This window comes from Melanaphis sacchari, unplaced genomic scaffold (genome assembly GCF_002803265.2).
Source record: "Melanaphis sacchari strain LSU unplaced genomic scaffold, SCAv2.0 Contig19_pilon_pilon, whole genome shotgun sequence".
NCBI classification, from domain to species: domain Eukaryota; kingdom Metazoa; phylum Arthropoda; class Insecta; order Hemiptera; family Aphididae; genus Melanaphis; species Melanaphis sacchari.
In genome coordinates, this window is record NW_020270975.1 from 931329 (window position 1) to 954426 (window position 23098).

General features: G+C 26.4%; 1 protein-coding gene and 1 long non-coding RNA gene across 9 annotated transcripts; both read left to right on the forward strand.

Annotated features, from left to right (window-relative positions):
- The first annotated feature begins 7850 nt into the window (after nt 1–7850).
- LOC112592941 lies at nt 7851–9516 on the forward strand. Of its 4 annotated transcripts, none has more exons than XR_003114570.1 (5): nt 7851–8374; nt 8455–8767; nt 8866–8967; nt 9273–9334; nt 9427–9516. It is a non-coding gene; the product is annotated as an uncharacterized LOC112592941 (long non-coding RNA). The 4 variants fall into 4 exon arrangements; XR_003114572.1 differs by having other exon boundaries at nt 7853–8374; nt 8455–8756; XR_003114571.1 differs by having other exon boundaries at nt 7857–8378; nt 8455–8751.
- A 42-nt stretch (nt 9517–9558) lies between these two features.
- Nucleotides 9559–17431, forward strand: LOC112592939 (phosphatidylinositol 4-phosphate 5-kinase type-1 alpha-like). 5 transcript variants are annotated; one of them, XM_025337108.1, is made up of 4 exons: nt 9559–9708; nt 14383–15658; nt 15722–16071; nt 17241–17431. In XM_025337108.1, exons 1-4 carry the CDS (start codon nt 9648–9650, stop codon nt 17345–17347), a joined length of 1794 nt encoding a protein of 597 aa, XP_025192893.1. In that variant the 5' UTR covers nt 9559–9647; the 3' UTR covers nt 17348–17431. The 5 variants fall into 5 exon arrangements, with proteins under 5 accessions (XP_025192893.1, XP_025192895.1, XP_025192896.1 ...); XM_025337110.1 differs by lacking the exon at nt 17241–17431 and adding an exon at nt 16826–16966; XM_025337111.1 differs by lacking the exon at nt 17241–17431 and adding an exon at nt 16826–16966 and having other exon boundaries at nt 15722–15975.
- The last annotated feature ends 5667 nt before the right edge of the window (nt 17432–23098 follow it).

Below are 23098 nucleotides of genomic sequence, written 5' to 3' on the forward strand. Positions count from 1 at the left end.
ATGCATGTAAATGTTCTCAGTTATAGTAGCTACAAAAACTACAATGCCTGTATAATTAAATTGAACAGTATTAGCAATAATCTTATTACTAAAAAAAAGTTACGAAACATATTATTATACGTAATGTACTATTAAGAATTCCTTACTAATGCACAAATGCAATTAAGTGCCTACGGAGATGTACCTAACTAAACTATCGACAATCAGACGTATAGGTATAAAAATATTTTATGAAATGATTTTACAATCTGCAATGTCGATCGAACGGTAGATATTTAATACGTAAGTATAATGTATTTGGGTGAAATCGATTATGCCTGTTGTACATTTTGGAATTTTTGTTTTATTATTGTTTTACAAAAAAAAAAATCCATTTAGATGACCCTTACACGCGAGTCTAGAGTCTAGACGATGGCAAATAACGATAGTGTTTACCAAATGGCTATATGATATATACATTATACATGTATAGTGTATACTGATAATATTACAATGATATTAATATTACTATAGATATAGTAACATCATAATATACTGTATAAATGTATATACTGAGTGACTCGTTGGTTTTTTCTTCGTCGATTACATTTTTCTAAATAATATTTTTAAGGAATTATTTACTGAAAATTATAATCTTTATTACTTTATTTATTTATAAGTTTTGTGATTTACTGTCCAAATGTGTGATTAAAAAAATTTAATTTGTTTGAATTATAATTTCTTCAAAATATACGTATGATTATGGTAAATAGGGGTATAGTTGAAGTCTCAAAAATAGATATAAATTGAAAACGAGCAAAGAAACAACACCTATTTTCCTATACTAACCATAGCGATTATACCGACTTTTAATGAATTTATTTGAACATCAAGTACCTTTCATGAATTACCATATAAAATTTCTATTTTAATTCAAGATTTTGGTAAAATATTGAATAAAAATCAAATGAATCATAGATTGATATTGGTAAAAATATTTTACTGTAAACCTATTGTTTTAAATAAGCTAAAAAAAGTTCAAAACCACTTTCATTTTGAAAATTGCAGCATTTTATCAGTAATTTATTGTATACACCATAATAAAATCATTTCGCTCAGAATCTAAAAAAATACCAAAAAAACTATTATGTATAGTTGCTAAACGACTATACTTTTAGGAAAAAATTAGTAAAAATATGAATCTATATTAAAGAATATGAGCACAAATGCTTTCACGGAGCTAATAAATTTGGCCTTGTGTATTCTAATAAATAAATTAAACATTCGTATTTCGTAGCTTTTAAAAGATGTTAACGATAAACATTATATTATAAACTATAAAGTATTGTTGGTACTGTTAGAAACTTTAATGTTTATGTTTATACTAAACAAACAAAATTTAATAAGCTAACTAATACTTACGAGCAAGAAACATTGAAATAGTATCCAAGGGGATGGCTTCAGCCCCTTAACCACCCCCACTTTTATCCACCACTGTGTAATATAATATATCGGCATGCGTATAGCGTGTAGTAATACTTACCGTGGAACACATTTATACCACGGAACGTAGCTACACTATAGCTATAAAAGATTTGCTAATACGATATTATATATATATTCAGATATTTTATGATTAGTTATTGAATACTATGTTACGTAATGTAGGTATAAAATATACCTTCTTTTATCAATACGAAGTAACACACGTTTTAAATATTAAATTGTTCGATTGTCAGCAACTTTAAAATTATTATTATTAACCAATTTACTATAATCATATTTTTATCTATCGCCAAAAAATTTATACAATGTTGTATCACGTTTAAAAGTTAACAACTGAAGAGTAACAGAATACAAGAATTTATTAATACAGTAAATAGCAAACGCTTAATGTTCGTATTATTTTTATGACTTATGTGCAATTACATATCTTAATATTTAATTCTTTTTGCGTAGAACTTTTTCAACTAATATAGTTAATGTCCATTCGGATTAAATATATGTTATAAATTGATTAATTTTTAATCATTTTTTTTGTATCTATACAAAAAAATCTAAATGCTATAAGTGAAATGAGTGTATTAACAGCAGACGCCACACCGACATTTAGATACGAATCATTCCATGTTCTGTGGTCAACGTTGAAAAAATGTGACCTTTTTTATCTTTCGGCATACGAAACCGTAAGTAAGACCAATAATAAGATTGTCGCGACGTGTTTATTACATTTTCGTGTTTATTTTTCGTAAAATGCTTGTTGCATGTATTTGTCTATAGGTCAGGGTTTTAGTTTTTAAGGAGCTAACTCGTGTTGTGTAATAATTAACAATTACGTACACAAATATTTAAGTCGATTCCCGTGTTCGAGCGTCTTAAAATACGGAACATAGTAAAACACCTACAGCAGTATTATTTGGTAGTAAGATGTGAAAGATTACTTAATGGTTTCACATTTTTACAATACACAAAATAACAATTGTGATTTTTGTAGCTTAGTGTTGTTCCGACGTTATTCTATACACTTCTAACAAATCTGTTGGTGTTAAATTTTCACGGATTGAGATTAAAAATTAATTTTAAATTAGTTGTTTGTATAATTATTATATGTATTTTACCTACGTAGGTATAAAATAGTATTAAATGTTTTAAATATGTTTGATTTAATGTTTTATAAATTTGTGTTAGCGATAAATATATTTAAATAGTATTAAACTAGTGTCGACAATTTAATTGTAATTTTAATAATTAATAACTTATTATTAAGTATAATTCATTTTAATTAATTATTTACAAAGAAATATATTTATGTTTAGTGTACGAGTGTGTTATAAAATTTAGAACTAAAAATTATCATACCATATTAAACATTTATTCTAAATTTATTGACACTAAAATTGTTATATATATTTACTAAACAGATATTTTACTTTTTAAAAGATCCAAGGTCATTTTTGATAAGAGAAAAAAATATTTTTTACTGTAATAAACTAATAAACAATAATTACATGCACATTTGACTTTTGATTAATGTTTTCCAGATAACATTCAATAATATAATAAAATAGAATATAAAGATTATAAATGTTAATTATTGTTTCCACAAGTGTCGAAGTTCAATGTTTTGTTTAAGCCTATGTTTTATTTAAATAAAACACCTAGGTAACTTGAATAATTAATGTACTTATTAATGGAATAGACATTTTGAATTTAATATTATTATTATTTTTAAATTTATTGTTTAATTAGTTAGTCTATTATTGACTATTGTTGTTATTATTTGTTATAGTTTTCAATAATAATTTTAAAACAAAAAACTTTTTAATTATGATCATTTATCCAAGTATAACTTTTATTTTTATTTTTTTATTATAAATATACAATCTGTACTAATTAAAGCACAATAAGTATATGAGGAAAAAGAATAATACATTGTGATTTACATGATTAAGAAGTCACTCACTAGTGATTCTTTGCTTGAAGGGGAAGTATAACTAAAATTCAAAATTATCACCAAACTAAATATTTATAAATTTATTCTTAAATGTTTGTATATAGATCTAATCATTAAATGAATAATTTTAAAGCGTGTTCAGAAATAAGTAAAATTTAGATAATATGATATTATATTATTAATTAGTAATTACACTATAATTTAGTAAATTAATCGCATACAATATAATTTTTAGCTATATGAAAATATATCACAATAAAAATATAACAGAAAATAGCCATTAGGTATTATCTGATAAATAATAATTACTTATATTTCATATGCAAGATGAAAAAATAAAATTTTCAAATATTTATTTACATAGAATATTTATGTAAGTACATATAGCTTTACATTAAATATAGAGACATAATAATTTATGACACTTAAAAAAAAAAATTTCCGCGCTAATCAAACAACACGTAGAGGCATTATTTCCTTACATATACCTATATACCTGCAGCAAGAAAGTTTGATTTTATCAGTCACCGCGCGTATTACCTACAAGTAAGAATGTTTTTTTTTTTTATTGAACAGCATTTATAGTTGCTATTTTAGTTTTATTCATTCAACATAAAATCAAATAATCATTATTTTTTTCGATGCAATTTTAAATGATTTTCATGATTTAGAGCTTTAATACAATAATAGCTTACTATGTATATGTCACATATACATACGACTGTCGACTATATATAGCTATTATACTATATTTAAATTATTTTATTAAATAAATTCATGAGGTATTTAATAAATGTATACCTAAACACGATTTAATATGTAATTAATTATAAATTATTGTTATAACTTACAATGAATGTATATAAGTAACTAAAAAAATTTTGTGTTTAATACTCGAGTTCATAATAAAATTATTTGTATACCTATATTATTATATTAATACGTTTGTATAGGTATGTATATAAACATTAAATACTTTGTATATATAATATAAATTTATACCTATAAATTATAATAATGAATTGTAATACATATGCAATGTATTGCTTCGTTATTGCCCTTGACCACGCCTAATTCCGTTAACACATTTCTATCGGCACATTGGATTCCGCGCAAAAACTCAACCGGAGAATACAATACCTATACAAAATTACAAAACGCTCATAACGTATAGGTAGTAGGTACTAATGCACTATAAATAAATGTACTAGATACTAATAAATGTGTACTATAATGTAATATTATTAAATCTAATCCTTTATAATTTTAGTTAATTAAATATCAACATCAAAACCTCGAAATTGTTAATAATTTAGTTTAACTAACTGCAGTGTGTATATTTTAAGGGTTGTTCAAAGTTTCATAATTATAATTTATAAAATGTTCCTTTCTTTATACAAAAAGGAATTGTACCTACTATGTATATGATAATATTACATACATTTTTTATTTATTTATTTATTTATATTTGCCAATTTTCAAATAATTAACTTTGAAAGTACGCATTTGCAGATATTTTTTTATAAATTGTATAGTTAACTTTTAGTTCTTAAGTGCGTGTATATTAAACTAAGTTTGAGTGCTTTTTATTCATAACACTATTTATCATTTAAAAATTATAAAAAGAAGTAAACCTATAACTATTATATAGATAATAGTGTTTAGTATCAATTTTTAGGTGAAACAATAACTTATAAGTTATACATTTAATCAATGAACTTATCCAATAAGCTTAATTATTAAACACCGTCACCAACGGACAATAAGCTTTTATTTGGAACAATAGAAGAATTGAACGTTAAGTGTTAAATTTAACGCGTATGGACTGTACAATTTAGAAAACACCATTTATCTTCAATACAATAGTATATTTTGTATTATGAGATTTTATAATCAACGATAAACCATTATTATGTATGACTAAAAATCATTTTATTACTTTGGCACGATTTAATTTAAATACGGGCATCATTATTGTAGGGTTTTAAATATTAGAAGGGTTGGTAGGTAGGTAAATTATATTATTTTCTTAACACGTGCACTATATTTATTAGAAACCCTGGGCGTAAAATGCTAAATATAAATCGGTTTTGTTTTTAACAGTCAAAGTCATGCATTTTCATCGAAACAACTGAAACTTTTGTAAAAGTACCCTAAAAATTTTCGATCGGTCACCTTATATCTAAATAACGTACATATATATAATTTTTAACGTAATAGCGTTCAAGAGAAATAAAAATCAAAAAAATTGAAAATATTTACACAAATTTTTCATACATTTATATAAACTAAGAAATTAGGAAAATATTAATGTTAATAATGTGTGGTTTAATTAATAGGTATTAGCCACTTTTACTAACAAATTTGTTTTTCATATTCTACCACCATTAGCAATCTTCCTTTCAAGTATGAATTAACTCTTCATTTCACAACAAAGGTTATTACGATAGTCACGTTATTAATTTATTCATTTATGACTTGGTTATTAATTTATGAAAACTATTAATTAATAAAATATAAAAACTTGTAAAATGCGTTCGGAACCCAACAATACTAAGAAGTGTCATCTAAGATCTAACATTATGGTTATTTATAATTTATATTGTTTATGTGGTTTTTAATTTAATAGTTCTTGACGTTTATTTTGTCGAGATTTTTTATTAAAAAGATAAATAAAATGCATTTAAAAGTTTACTGTGGAGTCGTAGACTCGTAATATTTTCACTAGTAATAATATAAAACAGTTATTAAATTTCAATAAGCATTATTTTTACTATAATTTTTATTAAAAAAATATGTGTAATTGTTATTAATAAAAATATAAACACCTATCTATTTATTTTGATTTTTGAGACATGGATAATTATTTCTCTGGAATCAATAACTACTTTTCTATGAATTGCTAATAATCAACAATAGTATCTCATTTAGATGGTTTTAAAAGTGGTGTTAGATTAAGAAAAATAATCAGTCACATTGTAATAAATTTATATTCCTTTAAGTATCTACACATCGTCTATGGTATTTTACAAACCCGTATTCTTATAAATTAACAATAATGATTAATTTTCTGAAACAAGGTAAAATTTAATAAGTTTTTTAAGTGGACAAAAAAAGTAGGTATTATAAAAATTAATATTTTAGTATTAAAAAAAAATATGGAAAAATTCAATAAAAAAAAATTATTCATAACAAACTACATATCATTTGTTTGTTACATTATATAAATGCCAATAAATCTCAATAGCAAAAACACCAGTTATTTCGGATTATAAAAATAAAGGTCATATGGGATCTACCCAACAAAAAACGCCTATACATTGACGATATAGTGATGCTATAAAAATTATAAAAAACGATGACCGAAAGTACCAAATTTATTATCTTTAAATTATAATATATGTGTATATCAACTTTTTGTAATTTATAACCAATGGTAATAAAGAAAGACATATTCTCGAAAAACATATCTACATAGTACAAAAAAAATTACGAGATCATTTATATATTTCATGAACGCTACTATTATAATATGTATTCTATATACGCCATATATTAGCTTAAAAATCATTTAATCTTTCTGAAATCTGAATTTTCGTTATTTGTTGATGGCGACTACATCATTGTAACAATATACTCGTAATATAGGTATTATTGGGTAGGTATGCCGCCAACATTTACGTTTCCTGTTGTGAGTATCTACCTATCTATTTGCTGGACTTATTTTATTTATATACTTATGAAATATGATTGTTCAAGAAAACACGCAAGACACCGCGGCTTTTCTTGTATAATAATATTAAAAAAATACTTAGGTATTATTCTCTCTGCAATATAAAAAAATACCTAATGGCTAATAAATGTATTTAGATTAAAGACATATCAATAAATCAATTTCCTTATAGTTCTATGGTTTAGACCACGTCTTCAAATAGGTACGAGTGTACGACAGTATAACAGTTGTGGGTGGGTATCTACTACGTATTTCGATCGTATATAATAATATATAATATATTATAATATTATGTAGGTTATTGCCAATCGCCCAATCACCTATACCTACTATTAAATATGATTTATCTGCAAGTGCTGCGACGTTTAATTGTATCGTATTGTCATAGTAATACAGTAGTCAGTAGGTATAATATATTTTTTACGATCGCATTTTGATTCATTAGGTAATTCATACGATAAACTGCGGTGGTTCAGGTGCCATAAAGCCGATAAAATGACAAAAAAATAAAACGCACGTGCAGGAATATCTAGCTACCAAGCTAACCTTGCTATGGCTATCTAATATCGCGTTCGGAGACGTTTTAGGTCGTCGCCGACGTAGCTGTACAATCATGACATTATTATTTTACGCTGATACTTTCTACGTAAAGCGTGTATGTTGGTGCCCGCCTATTAACTAGGTATACGGTATACACTGGTGTACTGCGAGAGGTAGGTGCTGTATTTGGTTGTCCATTACCTACGTACAGAGAGCTGTACGCCCATTTACCGTTTTTAAAATCGTACCAATTGCATAGTCACTGCGGCGTACCTAGTCCGGGCGGCTAGTCGCGCGTCGTTCGATCGCAAAATAATAAATACCTACGAAAGTACGTGACGGGAAACTCAAATCGATCAAATTTCGTGATCTACATTGTTTTTTATTTCGTTCTTTTACTTAGATTATTCGTGCCGTAGTATTATTGACCACGGTCTCGCGATTATCGTTCGGATCACAAACACCATCTACGTACCTATACACATATTACCTATCATAATAGAATGTATAGGTAGGTAGGTAGGTAGTATCGGTGTATCGCGGCCGTCGGGATGTAGTGCGCGGCGATCTCTAAAAGTTTTCGATCGTTTCGCTTTCATGTCATACATAGCAAGTAGTATAATAGTATAAAGCAAGTAGGTAGGTGTCTACTAACTGTGTAAGGAAATGTAGGTAAAATTGAAACACTGTCGAGTTCTTTTAAAATGCGTTTATTTCCGTTTATGTATTTTTTCTTTTTTTTTTATAGAATTTGCAAACGTAAAAAAGAATTCGTTCGACGTACACATTATAACATTAATATAATATTGTTATAATATTCGTGACGGAACGAAATAATATTAATATTGTGCGAAGTGGGACGGAGATGCGCGAGTATACATGAAATCCAGCTGAACCCGCGCAGTCCTGTGGTGACGGCGACAGACGGTGTTTTCAAAGAAATAAGTGGAAAATGGTTCATCATCGATCGTCGCTAACTTCAACACCCGAAACCGTTCCTATTATCAGTACCTGTGATTCGTGAAGACTAGTGATAATTTTTCGGGTTCTGTGATTATTTTGTAGATATTTAGTTATTGTATAATACTATTATTATTAATATTATTATTATTATTATTATTATGCGTTTTTTAAATTTCGCGAAAATGTTCTGTTATAGAATTCACTCGACGTGTTTTTTTTTGTATTAAAACGGATGGCACAACGGTTCCCGCCCTTTCCTTTAGATTACCTGGTCGACCTTTGAACAAAACACCCACCCGTAAGTCATTTTGCCCTATCCAAAAATTATTCCTACTAATATCAAGTTTACAGTATCTGTTGTGTGCATCTTAATACACTAACCATTAACGATTTTCCTAGCTTTCGACCGCCTCTTATTATTGTTGACTCTGGTTTGGCCGTCGTTTACATGTATTTTTTATGTTTTTAATATTCAAGCCATTTGCGTCCTTCAACTTAAACCATTTTTTTTTTAGGTTAGGCAAAACATTGTTAACCTTGGCTTAAACTGGTTCATCTTGATTGTTGTTACCAAAACGTTAATGAGTTTTTTATATGTTTCAGGTGAATCACTTACATGGAAACGCCACTTGATTGGTACACTGAAGCAAAATCTGTGATTGAGAGTGAGATATCCCTGTTGAATCATATTAGTATATCGCCCTTGAAAGTTTCTGATGGTGTTTATTTGAATATTGAAACTCTTGAAAATCAACAGTTTTGTGTGCTCTTGAACAAACAAGGATTTCGGGTTGTTGCCAAAGCTTTTGATCAAGACACCAATAGCTCACAAGTGTGTTACGAAACTCACTTTGCACTATTTACTAATATCAGCAAAGGCTATTGTCAACGGTTCAATGAGTTAGTAGCTGCTAAATTAAACGAGGTTGCTGGGTCATGCATAGATACAGATAATCAAGTAGCAAAATCTTAAACAAAATGGCTACTAATGATATCAGACCTGCCGTTGAAGAACAGATTGAATCAACACTTGAAAAAGGTAAGTTGAATATTATTGATATAATTATTATGTATTATAATATATTATTCTTATTTTTAAAATAATTAATTTTAGCATCCAATAAATGACTATTGTTTAAAGCAATTAAATGATAATGGTATTGGTTTTTATGGTTATATGTACAGTAATATTTTAATACCATTTCTAGTAACAGTGTTATAAGTGATCTACTCATTTTACTTACAAATTTTTGTAGGAATGCAAAAAAAAAAAAATTAAGTAAATTGATATCTATTTGCTTATAATCTATAAAATTGTATTAATTTATTAAAAATGTTTTTGTCTAATAAAATATTACCTAGGTATTTTATAATAGTAATACTTACCTAATTGATTCATTTAACAGCTGATGCATATTGCATAGATTTTTACCATTCAATTGCTTTTCAAACAGGAAATGTTGTTTTGCTTCATACTTATAAATCATAATTTTGTTTTATAACACTTCTTAAACATTCAACGTGCTCGGTTTGTTGGTCTACATAATTTTCATTGTTGTTAATAGTTGTATGAATAAATAAAATTGATTCAAATTTATTTATACTCTTCATTTATCACTTTAGGTCCTTAGTTCTACTTATCTCACAATGGGAAAAGGGTTTGCCCAGTCACATAGTTATAGTGAGTGGTTACCGGTAAATTACCAAAAAAAAATTGTAACAAATGTAGTAGATTACTTGTTACATCTGTACTTCATTGACCATTACCTATTATTTCTAAAACTATTTGTATAACTAATTTATATAATTTGTAAGTTTATTATCAAAATTATTAATAAAATAAGTATTAGTTTAATCTTCCTAGGCTATACTTAGTAATTATAATGAAGTTGGTTGGTAGGCATAAACTAATACAGTTTTGCTATGACATTAAACAATTTTACTTTTAAATGTTTATATTATTATGCCTATAAATAAATAAATAAAAAATAATAATTTATTAGACATAAAAAATTAATAGCATCGATTAAACTTATGTGCAGCCATGTTTAATTAATTGTTAGATTTAAATGGTTTTTTTTTTTTTTTAATTATTAGAAATTTTAGATGTTTACTTTTCTTAATTACCAATATTTTTAATGTTTATACTTATATATATTTTGTTAGCACTAACTGAATTTGTCAAATTAATAATATAAAAAAGTATTAAATTTATTATTATTTACTATTTGATATAATATTATGATTAATCAAAGTTCTTAATATTAGGGTACATGATTTTTTTATATATGCTTTATTAACATGTATGATGTTAGCTAAAACTACTCTTAGGATTGTTTTTCTATTATGAATGATAAATGACCATCCAAAAATGTATGCAATATGTTATGTCATAATAATCCAATGATTGAGATTTAAACATATTTTTATTTATATTCAGTAGAGTTTTATAAAAGAAAGCTATAGATTATTAGGAATAGATTTAAATATTCAAAAATAGATTTGTGTATCCATATGAAAAATATTTATAAAAGCAATACTTATATATTTTTTTAAATTTCCATTTTCAGTTTTTTTTTTTATTTTAATTGATTTTAATTGATTTTAATTTATAATCATATTAGTTCAATATACGGTTTAATAATTAAGTACCTACTTTTTTTAAATTAAATAAAGATAATAGAACTTCCCTAGATATCTATTACTTTACTATTAATTTTGTCTTGTCATATTATGTATATCATGGAAATTATTGATTAGTAATTACCAAAAATATTATAATAGCTAAAATTAATTAAATTTTGAAAAATGAGTAAAATATATACACACAAAATAAAACATTTTTTTCTAGTTTCTATTTTTAATTTAGGTTTTATAATATATTCTAAATAATGTACATTCTATTATCAACAGAGTTAATAAGCCATGTTTATTTATAAAATAGATTTTTAAATTTTTAATTAAATTTCACAAAAATAAATCTAAGCCATTTATTTAATGAAAGAATAAAGCAATTTTTAGTTAATTCATTTTTCAAAAATGTTGAACTAATATTTAAGTTTTAATAATAGGTAAATTTAAATTTCAGAAATTGTATAAGTATTTAAATATAGTTTTACATTTTATGGAAATTAGTTGATATTATTGCATTCATAATTGAGTTTACACTTAATTAAATGTATATTTATATCAAATAAATAAAATTTATTTAGCTACAATATAAATTTAAAAGTTAACTTAACTTCTAATGACTTTTAATGGTAAGTTAATAATTTTGTTAAATTGTTGAGCAAGTATAATTTATAAATACTTATAAGAAATGAGAATAAATAAACTATTTAAAACAAATTTAATGTATATTTTATTGTAAAACATAAAAATCAGTAGAAACAGAGTTTGGTGTTATATATTTTTGTTTTAATAAATTTATCTTAATAATATAATCTTGTTTATATTGAAATTGGATTTAGTGAAAATAGTTTTGATCTCTTTGTTATAAATGACTTTTTAATCCTGGAATTGATTTTTTATTTTAATATATAGGTATTATATGGATTGGACTCCTCAGTATAATCATTGGGCCTAGAATTCTGTAAAAAAATATATCCCATAGAAATGTCTGAATTTTTTTTTAAATAACATTCATGTTTTATTATTTAAATATTTGTTAATTAATGAATTTTCTCAAGGATTAATATTTTCAAAAATTTGATTAAATGTTTAATTAACAGAGTAATTTTTGTGCTAATAATAGCATTAAATAATATTTTCTTTTATTTTAATTATGTATAACGTACATCTAAAAAAAATCATAATTAACATATTTCATAAATGTTAACCATATTTAATAAAGCCTTTACTCTATACATGCTTGTCATCAAATCTAATTTTTCCAAAAAATATTAAATGAAAGAATTTTTTTTTTTTTATTTATTATATTACCTATGTTGATGATAGTCAAAATGTGCGAATTAATGGTTTAAAATGGTCTCGTACATATCGTATTTTCAAGGTTTAATGGGAGGGTAATCGTAATATACTGAATAGTATGAAAGCTTGAAACTACCATACATTAACTCTTTTATTGTTAAAGAATATTAATCGTTACATTGTATTGTATACTTGAAAGCTCGTGTTAACCGGCATATTTTACAAAGACAAATTTAGCACATTTTATATTATACTGATCGTTCAGCGTTCTAGTCGTTCTACACAAATAAAAGTTGTGCCTCCATACGTATAATATGTATAGGTCTTGAATTCTGAGTATGTGGGTAAGACAGTATTTTTAGAATTTTCATGTAAACCATTATTAATAACGATAATAACAATTTTCACCATCACTAGTTAGTGATTTATTTATATTCGTAGTTAAAACATAATTTTTAAACACATACAGTGTTAGTGTTAACGTCAAATTAATTATAATGGCTTTGATTCAGAATAGGTATTCGTCCGAGATATTGTAAAAAAAATCTAAAGTTTTTAATTCTGACTGATCTGTTATTTTTACGAGTGCGGTATGATTTTAGCTATTATTATCAAACGTCTATGACGAACTGACGAAGTATTACTCCCATATACAGTGTAGAAATATATAATAGCTCAGGAATCAGGTTAAACTAAACTATTTATGATTGATATTATTTATGAATTTATGATCCTACTTACATACGCATCGTCTTATCTGTTTATTGAAAACGACAAGTAATTATTTTCAATTTTATCGAATTTATATAAATGATAACTCAGATAAGTCGTTCTGTGGTGTTGAATGACATTTAATCATTTCGATTTCTATGTGTGTTCGTGATCGCCAGTTAACTTTTCTACAGCACGGTTTTTCACTCATGAATCATAAAATGTATTTAAAACTGTTACTTCGACTATGATTGATTTCTTTAAATGTCTGATTTTTTTTGTAAGATGCCATAAAATTTCGGGTAAGACTTTAATTGTACGAGTAGCTTGATACTGTACCTGTGAATTATATATTTATACATATTATAGTATGTTAGCACGCAACGCGGCTTTAGAGACACATACTGTATAGTATACTGCAGTTGTCAGCTATATTCGCCAAACGACATTCGACCTATTGTCATGTTTTCGAGAACGTGGACGGCGCCATACAATTTTCTTTGTTGGGATAATCGGGCGACGATTATTCTTTCAACGAGGTATTTATTTGATGTTTTGGAATGAAATGTACTCTAGTCCAAAAACGTGTAATAATATCGAAAATTTAAGACCACGTATTACAATTTAATTTGTAGTACAATCAATAGTATTACAAATCGCTGACTAAGATTTCAGATTATGATGTGAAACTTGTTCGTGTATATTCTACCATTGCAGTTTTAACTTTTTATTTAGATAAAATGCAGTTATGGGAAGTGAGTAGAGTGAAACAGTTTTAGGCGCCGCCCTCGTTTGAAAACTATTAATATTATCTATTTATGTATAGTCCATGTAAACTACCTATTTTAGATATATGTATATCAAGTACTATAATATTAGAACCTTAGAAAAATAAAAAACAAAATGTGTTTAGAATAGATTATTAAATAATTATAATTTTATAATTTGTATGATTCCATGTATATAATATGTTAATTACTATGTATGTTTGTTATTATATATTCATTTTTGTCCTTTTTTAATGGATTTTTAACAATTTCTTGATGCTGATTTTATTTTATGATTGTTTTAGATGTTGCTACTGAAAAAGATATCTCAATTGCTGAACAAGATGATCTCCAAGCCAAAGAAAAAGAGAAGAAACTTGGACATAGAAGAGTGGGTGTTGATGGAGAAATCACCTATAAGAAAATTCAAACTGGTCAAATTATGGGTTCAATACAACTGGGAATACAGCATGCAGTAGGAGGCCTTGCTTCAAAGCCTGAACGTGATTTACTAATGCAAGATTTTATGACTGTTGAAACAACAGTGTTTCCAAGTGATGGAACTAATCACACTCCAGCTCATCACTATCCAGAGTTTATTTTTAAGACATATGCTCCAATTGCATTCCGTTATTTCAGAGACTTATTTGGTATTCAGCCAGATGATTATCTTATATCGTTTTGTAACTCACCACTTCGTGAACTATCCAACCCGGGTGCTAGTGGATCAATATTTTACCTCACACGGGATGATGAATTTATCATGAAAACTGTACAGCATAAGGAAGGTGAATTTTTACAAAAACTACTTCCTGGATACTACATGAATTTGAATCAGAATCCAAGAACTTTGTTGCCAAAATTTTTCGGTCTTTATTGTTATCAATGCAATTCAAAAAACATTAGATTAGTAGCTATGAACAATTTACTACCTTCTAACATTAAAATGCACCAAAAATATGATCTGAAAGGTTCGACTTATAAAAGAAAAGCTTCCAAAGATGAAAGACAAAAGTCATCACCTACATTTAAAGATTTAGACTTTAAAGAACACCATCCCGATGGTATTTTTTTGGAGCCAGATACTCATTCAGCTCTTCTCAAAACTATGCAAAGAGATTGTCGAGTACTAGAAAGTTTTAAAATAATGGATTACAGTCTTTTAGTGGGTGTTCATAATGTCGATCTTGCTCAGAGAGAAAAAGAAGAACGGCGGGTGGCACGGTTACGCAAGGCTGTGGAAAATGATGCAGATACTTTATCAGAGACGTCTACTCTAAGTCGAACAGCTGAAGCTAACCGGCAGCGTTTGATGGCCCATTCAACAGCGATGGAAAGTATTCAGGCAGACACTGGAACTTCATCAGATGAAGATTGTGCTTCGCCTAGAGGTGGCATACCAGCTAGAAGTGGAAGTGGTGATAGCTTATTACTATTTGTTGGAATTATTGATATATTACAAAGTTATCGACTAAAGAAAAAACTAGAGCATACGTTCAAAGCCATTATACATGATGGTGACTCTGTTTCTGTACATAGACCTGATTTCTATGCAACTAGATTTTTGGATTTTATGACCAAGTATGTAAAATGTAAAATTAATTATTTATTCATTCATTTATTTTAATTTTATTTTAATTTTAGATCTGTGTTCAAGAAACTTTTGTGTCCTCTAAAACGTTCACCATCTAAGCGACGGAGCATGTCTCGTACACGTACGCGTGATCAAACTGATGCAGAAGGTACATTTTCCACATGTTCAACTCCACCTCCAGCATTTGAGGATGCTATTCGTCGTGACTTTGTGTATGATAAACGTTCCAGCATGACTCGCATACGTCGTCCATCTCCAGGAATGCGCAATGATGGTCCGTCTGGCTCGTCGCACGCCGGCGAGAGTAAGTCGTCTACATTGAGTGTGGGATCGGGCAGCACTACATCTGGCATCGGGGGTTCAGCAGGCAGACAATCTGTGGAAGCCACATGGACGGAAGGTACACCTAGCTACACGGAGTCTTCAAGCAGCGCCGACATGGCTTCGGATACAATACAAATGGCAATTCTGGGGGGTGATCTTAAATCATTAGAAATGACACACTTATAAGTTATAGAATGTTACATATAGTCTAATCGGAACAGATTTTATTGGATTTATACCTTATAATTATTTATCTAGATTAAATTAAACCTGAATAGTCAGTATACCAAGATTTAATTAACTATTATTAGCGTAGGATATCTTTCATTTAGATGTATGTATTTTTACATAAAATTTTTAGTTTTTCTTTCAAAGTGAGATGCACTTTGATAATTGCTTATCAGAATTAGAACAGTATTATTGTGTCACTACTCATTTGGCATATGCTATTAGATAGTATTGTGCTGACAAGCATTAATGTGATTAAAAAACTCGCCAATTTCGAACAAAGATCTGCTAAAGTTAATGATCCGATTGGACTGTGAAATTTGACAAATTGTTTTTATTTATTTTTTAAAAATTTGTATAGCTGCTGAGCCCCTTTTGTTGGATCTCTTAATAATAAGGCCAAAAACCTAAAATACAATTATAAAAGACAATTTTAAATGCTTCTAAATAGAATATTATTTAGCAACAGCACAAAATTCTCACTTTAAACATTTTAAAAATTTAAAAGAAAAAAAATTGTGTTTAATTTTTATTAGTTGTTATTATTAATATAATGACTAAAAAAAATTCAATATTTTATACTCTAATATTGTTTATTATAGATGATACCACTTTGGTTGAGAACCGCTTCCAGCGGATGAAACTCAATGTGATGGCTCGTGTATTTAGGTTATCACAAACTGAAAAATAACCTAACTTAGGATTAAATAATAAATAAATGTTATTTATTACTATTATTATTATTAATATTATTATTATTATTATTATTATTATTATTATTATTATTATTAAATATTATAATTATTGATTATGCCTACCGCCTACGTAATAACATAAGTATACCTAAAAGAATAAACAATTTTCCATTGTGTTCGTATCAACCGCCTAAACGGATTTAGAACAGTATTCATAATTTTAAACAATTTTAGACTCATGTATGATCTTTTGAGAATTAAATGTTTTCAAAAAAAAAAAATAAAAACATAAAAAAAAATCATTTTTAATTTTTATTTCCAGAATCTGCAAATTGTTTCCTGATGTTTACTAGACACTGTATGATGAAAACATGTTCAAATAGTGTTTCAGCATCATTGGATGGAAATTCAATGATGATTATGATGTAATGGTTATTTTTGAGTTGAAATATTTTGCTGAAAGTATGGTTAGTTGATTTTATTAATGTTTATTATGTATTATTCTGAGAAGATAAAAGTCTGATGTCGATCTCATTTTTTTTTAAGTCTGATTTTTATTTTTAAATTTGTTATATTTCTTTTACGTCAATATTGAACTACATTTGAGAATTTTGAATTTTGTTGGATGTATTGATTAGAGGTCATGGCTACAAAAATGATTTTCCTTGTTATTGCCTTTTTTCATTTACATATTATAAGTACTGTTATTTATAAACATTACACAATTTAGTATAATTATTATTCATAAATGTTTATGAAGAATTAAATTATATAACAATTAATTTACTGTCATAATTATTGAGATAGAATAAAATTCAAATTTGAGCCACGTTCAATCTAATCCTTAACTCTTGAGGTAAGTACAATGTTAAAAGTTAAAAATATACTATGCTTTTACAAAAATTCTTACAATATACTGTTTCATGAAAATTAATAAGCTTGCTATAAATTGTAAAGAACAATATTCTTGTTTAAAATAAATCAATTAAAATTACCTACCTATTTATTAAAATAATCACTTTTTTTTATAATATTTTAAAGTCAACTTACAAATTTATAGGTATTAAGAATGAATGTTCTTTTATACTGTTTAAAGAGTACTAAGTGTAATTTTTGTTATAAATGTATGTTGGTTGTCAAAAGTTTATTGTACTTTTTATTAAACTATTTGAATATTTGTAAATTTTATAATTTTTTTAATCATTTAAACATAATATTTTTAACTACAGTTAGATTTTAATTTTTATTGCTACTATGAAGAATGAACTGTAGGGAAAGTTTTGTTTAGTCGTTGAGTGTATATTAAAACCGTTTGGGTTTATTGAAATAAGCTTATGTCTCAAAATAAATGTAAAATAATTGAAAATCCTAGTTTTTATTTTGAATAATTAATTAATTTTATAAAAACTACTAAATGTGAGGTGAATAATTATTTTAGTTTTTCTGTAGATTTTGTTATTGAAAGTACTAGAATTTTCTTTAACACTACAAAAATATAACAATGGTAATAATTTTTTTAAATTAAATTAATCTGAACTCTAGTCTCTAGGTACAAATTGTATTTACATGATTTATCAGTACTCTTGTAGATTATTTTATAATCCTGAGTTTTTATGAATAGCATATTATAGGTAATTTTTCAGTTTGATATTTTCCAATAATTATAGCCCATTGTCCCATTAGTGTTAGGTTTTTAGTATTTTACCTCTTAATTCTTACCATAGTATCTACACACATTGGATTATGATGCCGCTTTTTAAAAAGATGGCAGATTGAATAGCGTTAGTATTTATAGGTACTCTCAATATTAACATGTATAACACTAGGTAAATAGGTTGTTTCTAATTTATAAAATAATTATCATAAATTAATATACTTGAAAAATATACAAAATTGAAAATTCTGTAATTTAATTTAAATAAATAAAATACTAATAATTTAATATTTTTATCAATAATTAATATAATAAATAATTATACTATTAATTATGATATAATACACATTTATTATGTGTAGTAGCTATTGTGTCCTGGTTACATTCGATACATACCTACTTAATCTATTTCATTTTTATAAATTTAAAAATATTAATTGGTGTTTATACACAGTAATTGTTAAACACTTAAATAAAATTGTTTTACTAATGTTTTCAATATAAATACTTTTTAAAATTATTTTTGTTGAGTACTTTTTTTGTTCAAATTCTGGTACTAATTTGGTGTAAAATAAAAATAAGGGAGGGTTAATATTTACATTATTTTGTAAACAACTGTCAAAATGTTTTTAATTTATTTTATTTTAAATGTTGTTATGGTTTTAATATTTAATATGATGCCTAGGTATAGGTACTACAAAAAATATTAACATTAACAAAATGAGTATACTTTTTTGAGATAACGATTCTAAAGTACACACCAACTATAATGCACTTAGTACTTACTCATAAGTCATAACTAATACAGGTAATTTTTAATTTTTATTAAAAGTCAAACTCAGTAGACTGTAGTAAAGTATCTATACAGTATACCTACATAATTTCATTTTTTCTACTTTGTAGGAGTTACTCTATTTGTCTTATAATTGTAATCCAACGGGCTATACAGATTGATTTTTTTTCATTAAATTACACTCATTACTTAAAAATCTATTATTTATCTCAATGTTTTTCAAATGATGAGTGTTGTTTTATTAAAGAATATCCTAGTATAAGAACACCAACATCAAGAAAGGTTTGTGATTATATTATCATCATAGAAAAAATACATACATATACCATATTTGTTTTTTTATTGTCATAATATTATAATTTTATTTGTATTGTATGTTATTATTTATTTATAGAGTTTTATTTTCCCAAATATTTTATAAAAACTAACGTAGATAACATATTACTTTTAATTACCTCAAATAAATAAATAATAAATTGAATGTGTGGGCCGTCAGTGCTATTAATTTACTTAGTTGTTACTTTGACATTGCGTATGCACGAGCATTACCTATAATAATATTAGGTATAACATGCTCCAATCCATGTAAATAAATAAACACGTGATTCTTACATAACGCTTAAAAGTTAACACCAGAATTTCCAACTAGGATAATAGGTACCTAGTTATTAGTTTGGTACATAGTACATATATCTATTACTTAATGCAGTTATACAATTTATTAGAAATTGGAAGTTTCCAGCTCCTTTTCCACAATCCACACAAATAAGTAGTTATTTTGTTTAGATCATGGCATAATTAGTGTTTTTAATAGCGGTTCCAAAATTTAAATCAGTCAATTTTTTTTTTTATCATTGTAGTAGTGTTTATGATTTTATGTACCTACGTATGAGGTTGTATTTAATATTTTAATTAGGTACCTAATTAAAAAAATTGGAAAGTCGGCAATTTGAAATAGCTATTGTTATGTGTAAACCTATACTTCAACGTCTTCAATCTTCAACAATATAAATTTATTATTATATTACACATTATATTTTTTATGATATGTTTTAAATGTTATGCATCTACAGTTGGTGCGTTTGTCAATTTTTTGGCAGGCTAATTAGACGTAGACAATATATGGATGACATAAATACACCCTGCTATACGTTGCATGTAGATGTTACCATCAGTTGTAACTAGCAGCGTTGTTTGAATTTTCTAATATAATTATATATTATATTGTAAAATACTTATATATACATTAATAACCAATTATTGGATAAGACTTAAGACTTTGAATTAATTAAACTATTCGTTGCATACGAATTGCGTCCTTATAATACGAGTATTTAACAACAGTACTAATTGCATCCAATGTAAATATATTATTTTCTTTCCATTCCGTTTTCATTTAGTTTGTCAAAACTACCAATATCATTCAAATTTTTACCTAACCTTAAATAATATTATAATTACATATATCCACATAACTTATATTTATTACCATTTATTTATTTTTATGTTTAACAATTGTTAACGAAAACAACATTTTTAATATTTATTTAATGTTGCTATTGACAGTCCTATGTCTGTATTGAATGGGAAGGAAAATAATGTATTTACATTGGACGCAATTAGAAGCCAATATATATAATCGAAAATAATGTAATATACAGTTAGGATTAAGTACCTACTTTATTCTGCCATGTATAAGATACTTAGTTCTAAGTTATACCTACCGTCCAAATTTAAGAAAGCAAAATCGTTTAAGTACAGGTTATCAGCGACTGCAGTAATATTGTATACATTTGAGACACAATTCACTGTACAGAGGTACAAAGAGAGATAACTTTTCTTCGAAGAAAAGCTTTACGGATAATTTGCAGATCTGTATAAAATCAAATTGTGAAATATGATGGGAGATAAAAGAACACTTTATGAGAGGTTGAATCTACTACTAAATAGTTTCTATTAACGATTAACGAAACGATTTGATTGAACTAGACACGTTTGAATACAAAGTTATTTTCTCATACAAAATGTCCTAACCAGAAACCTAAAAGCGACAATGGAAAAGACCTCTTCAGTGGTGAATGGATAGAGTAAGGAATTAAGGACGGCCTAGATATCAACAAGTTACTGGAAATGGATACCTATCTAATGGCTAATACAATTGACCGAAATAGATGGAGAAGTTTTGTAAAAACGTTTAAAAATTAGGCCTCGAAGTTCCTAGGTAGGTACCTACTAAGAAAAAAAATTATTAGTTTTTCATTATTTTTCTTAGATTATATTAACCATTAGATATATAACATGTTGGTATATTCAAATGTGCTATCACATAGGTAGTATTTATTTGTTCGTCTTTATGTCCTTGAGCAACAATGGTTGATTTTTTTTTTTACAATTTTACGAACTTTCAACTATACGCTGTTACAAGGTTCTGTACATTATTAACACTTAATCATTGTTAGGTACCTTTTTTTGAATATATTGTATAATGCATTAATTCAACTACTTTATACTTTGTGATTCTCGAGATTAATAATTTGCATATAGTATAATTTACTTGTGTTTTGGTCAATATGATTTCACACATTGTTCCGTAAGTACATTTCCGGTATTCCTCATGCGGTCTTCCACAATTGTACTTATTTTTGAAATCGATTTGTTTGTGGATGATATTTTGATAATTATTAGTATTATTGTTAATTTAGTATTATTTTTTGGTTGATCATTGAACAAATTTTAAATTCATTGATTGATTTGATTGAATTTTTGCGATATAACATAATATATACATGTTTGGGATGAATACATTTTTGCTCACAGATTTCGTGGAATTATCAAATTTGTTACATTTAGACCATGTCTACTACTATTATTAGAATTATTTAATAATCGTAATTTTTGTGAGCTTATCCCTAGCAACCAACGATTAATATATTACGTTACCATTTAGTAACCGCGTTGATAGTTTTTTTTTTCAATCACAATATTTAAAAATAAAGTTATGATCAATGTATTTTTGTGCAACAGGAAATATTAAATACCTATCTTTAGTGTTGAATTATGGGTGTTGTGTCAAATATTCTATTCTATAAGCGTAGATTATACTGACTATTATTATTTAAACTGTATAATGGATTGTACACTATTATACCGATCGCGGTGACGTATTTTTTACTGTACTAGTCAATATTGCGATAAAAGTATAATACTAGGTAGGTAGTATTCATAAAATATAAGTTTATTGTCGAAACAATTTATTAAATAGGTAACGAACAACGGCAGTCAGGAAATACTCAATATAAATTACAGTCTCAACGTAATTGTACAATAATAATATGTTACATGACAAGTGTAAGCTTATATTATATTATTTTAATCAGTGGCGAATGTTGTAATGATAAATAAATTTATCTATCGGTTTAAACGGCGGTCGATTCGAATAAAAATTTTAGAAGGTAGGTAGGTACTCGTTAAAATATTATACTAATCAACCAATATAGGTGTCCCGTACCGTAACGTATTCGCGATATTCCGACATTCAAAACACTTGAAATAATTAAATGTAGGTTTACGTACGCGTACATTGTAAAATGTTTTTGCGTGTTTATGGTCCGCGTTTAAGGTATGTATATATATATATACAATATATAGGCTTTCGATGCGGTGTAATCTCAATCTTATGTATTTTACGAAAGAATCAGTCAAACTATATACTACCTATACCTATTATATTATA